This window comes from Lactuca saligna, chromosome 8 (genome assembly GCF_052625555.1).
Source record: "Lactuca saligna cultivar CGN05327 chromosome 8, ASM5262555v1, whole genome shotgun sequence".
Taxonomy (NCBI): domain Eukaryota; kingdom Viridiplantae; phylum Streptophyta; class Magnoliopsida; order Asterales; family Asteraceae; genus Lactuca; species Lactuca saligna.
In genome coordinates this window covers 81038289-81046147 of record NC_136424.1, presented here as the reverse complement: position 1 = coordinate 81046147, position 7859 = coordinate 81038289, and the positions used below count along the sequence as shown (strand labels likewise).

At 34.1% G+C, this 7859-nt stretch overlaps 1 protein-coding gene across 1 annotated transcript; it reads left to right on the top strand.

Annotated features, from left to right (window-relative positions):
- Nucleotides 1-4531: 4531 nt before the first annotated feature.
- UPP (uracil phosphoribosyltransferase) lies at nucleotides 4532-7436 on the top strand. Its single transcript, XM_078972095.1, has 12 exons — nucleotides 4532-4691; nucleotides 4809-4907; nucleotides 4999-5077; nucleotides 5690-5748; nucleotides 5946-6023; nucleotides 6112-6193; nucleotides 6419-6467; nucleotides 6605-6666; nucleotides 6759-6826; nucleotides 6942-6997; nucleotides 7083-7130; nucleotides 7214-7436. Exons 1-12 carry the CDS (start codon nucleotides 4590-4592, stop codon nucleotides 7263-7265), a joined length of 834 nt encoding a protein of 277 aa, XP_078828221.1. The 5' UTR covers nucleotides 4532-4589; the 3' UTR covers nucleotides 7266-7436.
- The last annotated feature ends 423 nt before the right edge of the window (nucleotides 7437-7859 follow it).

The window sequence follows — 7859 nt, the reverse complement described above, 5'->3', positions numbered from 1 at the left end:
ATCGTCATTGAATGCGTCATCGGAGCACTCGAGTGCGAGGCGGGTCACGCTTCGGTGTACGTTGGGCGTACAGCTCTACACCGGGCGTAGTTCGGATAGGATCAGTGACTCCTTCGGATATTATACAGAATTCTTAATTAAATATATTTTTTAATTATTTATAAAAGTTCCGAAATCATATGTTCCTCATACGAACTCCGTTTTCGACGTTCTTTATATCCACGCGTAGGTGAGACTACGCTCTACAACTTTCGTTTAGACTCCGTCGACTAATTTTGAATTTATTTTTATTATTTATTTTTAGTAGGCCGAGATAGGAAAATTCCATTATAAATTCATAACTTCTTCATCTGACGTCCGTTTTTGTCTGACTTTATACCGTTGCACTACCATTGACGAGATCTTCGATTCTCATTTAGATTGTTTCGGCTAAAAACCTCTCGATCTCAAATCGAGTATTCGGGTTGCATACTGCTAAGTCGAAACTTCGGAAAATCATAACTTCCTCATACGAAGTTAGATTCGGACGATATTTTTATGCATGCTCTCGGTTTAACGAACTCTACGAATTTCTTTTAGATCACTAAGGCTAAATATCACCCTAACGTAAATTTCATTTTTTATGTCATTCAGCGTTGTCGGTTCTGTCGCGAAACTTCGACAGGTCATAATTTCTTCGTTATAACTCGGATTTCGGCATTATATATATATATATATATATATATATATATATATTCGCAAACCTCGTTTCAACTACTACAACATTATCCAAAGATATCAGCTTTATCTAATATTTCATTTTGATGCTTATTTTTATTATTAATTCAATTAACACACACACACACAATTAAGCACAAAACACATAATACTCAAATAATACACTTCTATTGTTTTAAAATGGGTTACAAAGGTTAACCTAGACTATTATATCAATATTAATGACTCCCAGAAACACAGGCGTTACAATTCTCTCCACCTTAGTATGATTCCATCCCCGGAATCACACATCAACAAACAAATGCGGGTAGCGAATCATTATGTCACTCTCTGTCTCCCATTTGAGATTTGGCCCATTCGAATGTTTCCAACAGACAAGCACCAATTCGACCATCTTGCGTCGTAACTTCTTAGTCTTTCGGTCAACGATTGCCTCTGGTTCTTCAATCAATCTTTTTTTCTCATCCAACCTCAATTCATAAATTGGAATTATGTCAGGAACTTCTCCCGTGAACTTCCTCAAATAACACACATGGAAAGTGTTATGAATACCTTCCAGTTCTTCGGGTAATTTTAGCTTGTAAGCCTGGTTCCCAACTCTCTAAAGAACTTTAAACGGTCCAATAAACCTTGGACTTAACTTTCCCCTTTTACCAAATCTTATAAGTCCCTTCCACGGTGATATTTTAGGCAAAACCAAATCTTCAACTTCAAAAGTCATCGGTCTTCGCTTTTTGTCAGCATAGCTCTTTTGACGAACCTCAGCGGCTAACGTTCTTTCCCTAATTATCTTCAACTTTTCAGCGGTTTGATGAACCATCTCGGGTCCCATAAACTGTTTTTCCCCAGCCTCAAGCCAACAAGACGGCGCACGACACTTCTGTCCGTACAAAGCTTGATAAGGTGTCATCTTTATGCTCAAGTGGAAAATATTATTGTAGGAAAATTCTACCAAAGGTAAATGTTCATCTCAGTTACCTAAGAATTCTATGGTACATGCTCTCAGCATATCTTCAAGTGTTTGTATTGTTCTTTCACTCTGACCATCAGTTTGTGGATGGTAAGATGTACTTAAACACAACTTGGTACCCATTTCCTCTTTTAGACTTTTCCAAAACCTCAAGGTGAAACAACTGTCACGATCTGATACAATCGTTAACGAAACACCGTGAAGCCTCATAATTTCCTTCACATAAGAATGTGCAAGATTTTTCATAGACCATTTCTCATTAGTTGCAATGAAATGCGCACTCTTAGTGAATCGATCAACGACCACCCAAATCATGTCGTGACCACTTTTTGTTCTGGGTAGTTTAGTGACAAAATCCATAATAATGTCTTCCCACTTACCCATAGGTACAAGCAAAGGTTCTAAACTCCCATACGGTTTCTAATGTTGTGTCTTTACTCTCACACAAGTCATACACTCGGCCACATACTTTGCAACAACAAGCTTCATCGTTGCCCACCAGTAGTAGGGTTTCAGGTCCCTATACATTTTAATGCTACCAGGATGAATCGAGTACAATTTCAGTTTTGGTTTCAGGTAGCTCTTCGTCTAAGGGGAAGGAGTCGGCGGTGTAGCAGCGCATCACACACACTCACATGATTTCCGCATGAAGTTTTGTGGCATTGTACTATGATTTTTATTACTTCGATGATATGGTTTTCAGACACGTTGTTATGGTTTTTATAAATTGATGTGATCGTGGTAATGTTTGGTAAACTAATTTATGAATAACTTAATTAAAAACGAAATTTTTGGCCTTGATTTTTAGGATGCTACACTCACTCTCTCTAGAGTGGCTAGTCATGCCTCATATGACTGACTGCTTACATACTCACTCATGAAACTTCCACCACCCTGTAGTCACTCGTGCATGCTAATCATACATAACGTTGGATTCTATAGACAGTCGAATACTTGATTCTACCCTAAGGCCACAACCAGACAAAGAACAGGAAATCGGGCTAAACCAAACATTCTCGTGCTATAAAATTTTAGTTATGTACAACCATGATGCACACACTAAGAAACTACAATAATGATGTAAGTTTTATTTATCATACAAGAAGTTCTCCCAGGCTATCAGGCATCATACACTAGATAATTCTATCATTCAATTATTAAAGATCCCTAACCTACCACTAGCATGTAGTTCCATCATAAAAATCATAAATAAATAATAATGTAGGTAACTTGGGGTACACTTTCTTGCTCCGGTTGATCGTACACATCTCATCCTTGCTTGGTTACTTTTGAAAACAATATTGAAAACCATTTTGAAAACTCTTACAAATCCTTAGTTTGAGTCTGGAGTCACACGAATGCTCATCCAATTTTCTCAAATTGTGGCTCTGATACCAAATTGTAACATCCAAAAAATCAAATTAAAATTTTCAATTTTAAAATCCAACCAAAAACCACAAATGTTTACAATACATAGTCCCCAAAAGTAATAATCACGAATCATAGTGTCCCAAAATCATATATCATAAAATCAAAAGAATGTGCATGATCACTTATTTGCTTTTCCCTGATCATATGAAGTACTTGAAACATACAACTTAAACTGTAAACCAAGGCTTAGTGAGTTACCCCAAAGTAGCACAACCAAACAAATATACATACTGCATGTTGGGTCCACAACCTCCCGGTTCGATTACCCTGGCCCACAATCTCCCGATTAGATTGCCACACACATCGCATATTGGGTCCACAACCGTGGTTGGATTATCCTGGCCCACAATCTCTCTATTGGATTGCCACTTTGGCCCATAATCTCCTTATTGGATTGTCCCAGGTTTGTTGGCTTACTGCACAAAGCAGTACAATCTCAACCCAACCACACTTTCAAAGTATCCGAAGACGTACATGTGCCTTAATTTTTTTTTTTTTTGGCGTGTCATACCAATATGATGTTCACAAGGAGGGCGTTACTATGACACAATAACAAAGGAGTGCATTTGTCTGAAAAAGGATTCCTAAAGACATTTCTTACCGAGTGATGACTATATTGTCGACTTTTTTGGTGGATTCGATTGGGGGATTATTTAGGCAATTTAAGTCGCCATCTTGGAAGTCACGGAATACAAATTTTTCAAAACTGTTTTATTTTCCTTTGAACGATGTTTCGATATAAGAATTTATTTTAATTTTACAATTGACTCAACAGTTCATGATGTCTTACAACTTCCTAGTTATAGATGACCATTACTACTTAAGAGTTAAGATTGTCATTTCCGGTCATTATCATTTTTTACTTTTTAGAAACACATTTAGAAATAATTTTTTTTATCATCTCATAGAACATTTCTTTTAAATGCAAAAAATTCTAGAAAATAACGGAAAAACACATTGTTATCCAAAATATCGATTCTAATCGATATTAAGAATATTATCCGGTTCTAGCTTTGTATTATGGTCCTTATCGAATTATTGCATTCGATAACAATATATTTTCATTGAAGGGATTTTATAATATATACCATAAAGATATATATAAGAAATATTAATTGAAGTACTAGTTATAAAAATATTACATTAAAATATGATAAATATTAATGATAATTAATATTTTTCATAATTAATATATTTTATATTTAATTATAATAATATTATATAATTAATATTTATTATATTTAATTATAATAATATTTGTTAGAATTAGTAGTTTAATTAATGATTTTACAATAAAAAGCATATTGTTATCCAAATATCGATTTATCGATAACAGGAGGATATTTAATTTTTGTTATCGATATTAACCAAGTCTGACTAAAAAACAAAAAGACAATGTTTTGACGAGTTTTTTTCGGATACGTGTTCTGAATATACGGAACCCAATCCCCTTTAAATCGACTGTTTCACAATGGCTTCCGCTCGCATATCTTCTACTCCCCCCCTTCACTTCACATTTTCATCGCCGGCGCCTCCTTTTCTCCACAATCTCTCTCATTCCCTTCCGAATAATGTATACCCCCCATCAATTTCCCAATTTTTTAATCCAATTTCTGTTCTTTTCTTCCTTTTTGTTTAATTTAAACCCTAATCTTGTTGTTTACTTTACTGTATATTATTGTTCCTACAGTTTTCATGCTCTAATAGGCGGCAGCCACGTACCAGATTCTTGTCATTGAAGGCCCAAGCCACAGCAGAAAAGAAAGCTCCTTTGGACAACAGAATGCTGGTAACAAACTCGAGTTTTTGGATTCGATCGAAATTGGGTTGTTTTGGTGGATGAGTTCCCGATTTATGTACTCGTTTTCTTTTTTCTGCAGGTATTCGTACCTCCTCATCCTTTGATCAAGCACTGGGTCTCAGTGCTTAGAAACGAGGAAACACCATGTCCCATCTTCAGTAAGTAATGCTATGGCGTTTCGAATTCACGTTTCGTGATTTTACTTTGTTGTTTAGATTCTGGTTCTGCATGTCCGTTTCTTTAATGTGACATGCAATTTGATAAGCTTTAGTTTAGTCAAAATCAAATTTCTTATCTTTTTCCGTTTTGGGTTTTCGATTTTCGTAATTTTTCTTTTTCGGATTCTAGTTTTGCTTAACTTTTGGTTCTGCATGTATGTTTCTTGAATGTGACATGCTGAGTCAAAATCAAATTTCTTTTTTTTTTTTCGTTTTGGGTTTTTAGTTTTGCTTTTTTGGTTCTGCATGCATGTCTGTGACATGCAATTGGATGAGCTTTAGTCGATTCAAAATCAAATTTCTTTTCCTTTTTTCGTAATTGTTTTTTGGGGTTTTAAGTTTTGGATCTGCATGTCTGTTTCTTTAATGTGACATGCAATCGGTGAATCGGATGAACATTTGGTATCGGCTTTATTTGGGTTAAGTTCGATTTTCTTTTCTTTTTTTTCCTTTTGGGTGTTTGGATCTGATTTATGCTCAGATTCTGGTCCTGCATGTCTGTTTTTGTTACATCACATGTTATACTTTTGTTTATAACGCCTTCATTTGCAGAGAATGCCATGGCTGAGCTTGGAAGGCTTCTTATGTATGAAGCATCAAGGGATTGGCTGGTATACTTTATTTGGTCACTTTTTTTTTGCAAGAAATAACAATATACTTTTATCGATTTATTTACTGTAGCACCTTACTTTTACTTCTTCCTATTACAATATTTTGCACTCTAAAAAATATACTCAATTTCATAAGAATTTATTTGATAATACAATTCTGTAATAGATATAAATGAATGTAAGTTTATTTATTGCAGCCTACAATTTCAGGGGAGATTCAATCCCCACTTGGGCCTGCTACAGTTGAATTTATTGATCCAAGAGAACCTGTAGCGGTTAGTATATCAATGTCCTTACATTATGCTTTGTTATAAACGCTTCTGTTATTTGTGTAAATTTACACAAATACCCTTGTGTTTGCAGGTTGTTCCTATTCTGAGAGCTGGGCTTGCTCTTGCAGAACATGCAGCATCCATCTTACCTGCAACCAAGACATACCACCTAGGTAACTAATTAAATTTACTTTTTTAACCTTGATGGACTTAATGAGGACATGACTTAATCTGGTAAAAAATCAGGGAAATGAGACTTTTCACACTATTTCCTCTAACTTTTTACAAATTGTCACAGATTTTAACTTTTAACAAGTGATTAGCTTTCAATAAGTGATGTTTCTTTTTTTATCCCGAGACTATTGCTTATTTTCTTATTATCTTTTTTTTTAATGAAGGTATTAGCAGAAACGAGGAGACACTTGAAGCATCTGTGTATTTGAACAAGTAAGGGGTTCTAAGTCATAAGTTATTAGCGCATAATTAATAAAAACTAAAAATAAAAAAAAATTAATACTATTTCATCATTTGTTTTTTTTTTTCTGTAAAAAATTTCATGTTTCTTCTTCATGTTCCTTATGCAGGTTACCGGATAAATTTCCTGCAGGAACTCGAGTGTTTATTGTAGATCCTATGCTAGCAACAGGTAAATTGTCTTAAATACCCTTTAATAATGAAAAAATTACAAAATTTGCTCTTTTTAAATTAATTTCATTTTGCATCTAAATAATCTTTCAGGTGGCACGATTATGGCAGCCATTGATCTGATTAAGGATCGTGGAGTTGCCAACCAGAATATCAAAGTGGTAAAATATTTATTATTGTAGAAAATCAATTATTAAATAATTTCCTCCTTCCAAAACAAAAAGCAATAATCAGTTCATTAATTTCAAGATTCCTTAAATTTATCTAAATATTTAGGTATCTGCCGTGACTTGCCCTCCAGCCCTACAAAAGCTGAGTGAGAAGTATCCTGGGTACAATATTTTACTTAAACCAATGACGCCTCTAATAAGGGTATATCTGTCTTTTGTGCTTAACTTCTATTGTAATTTTCCTCAGGCTTCATGTATATGCTGGAATCATTGATGCAACACTTACTGACAAAGGGTAAGTTGGTAAATTCAAGAAAATATGTAATCTTGTGTTGTCAAGTTATCTAAAAAGATTGTGTTTGAATGGTGAAATTTCAGGATGATTATCCCGGGACTTGGAGATGCAGGAGACCGAAGTTATGGTACATAAATGAAACCGAATGAGGGCGTTTATGGAACAACGTAACTTTTTTAAGTTGTGTTGGGTAGTTGTTTAGTTATAAATTTTGCTGAATAAGTTAAGAGATTCGTGTCTTTTAGTCTGATTGTTGTTATTATTGTGACAATGTGACTTATTTATGCTGAGGTTTTTTTCAGTGCCTTTTGCTTGATTTGCTTTACCATATAGCATGTGTGTGTTTATCTTTTTTCATTTAGAATTGCAACCAAGTGAACAAAACTTAGATCTTTTTAACCTTGCGTTTACATTTTTTTGAAAAGAACATGGTAATAGTTGGTCTCAAACCCACACATGGTATTAGACTATTAATAATATTTGTTTCGATGAAGAACATTTTGTTAGCTGTTATGACATTGAACTTTTTGTTTGGACGTTTCTAGAATACTTAAAAAGTAGTATGAAGTTACTTATTTTTGTATAATGGTATTTATAAAACTATGTATTTATACAAAATACAACTTCTCTACTTATTTGTACAAAATTTATATATTTATTCATAGTAAATTTTATATGTATTTAACTATTTATATATGAGTAACTAACTAAGGACCGTTCGTTATTTGG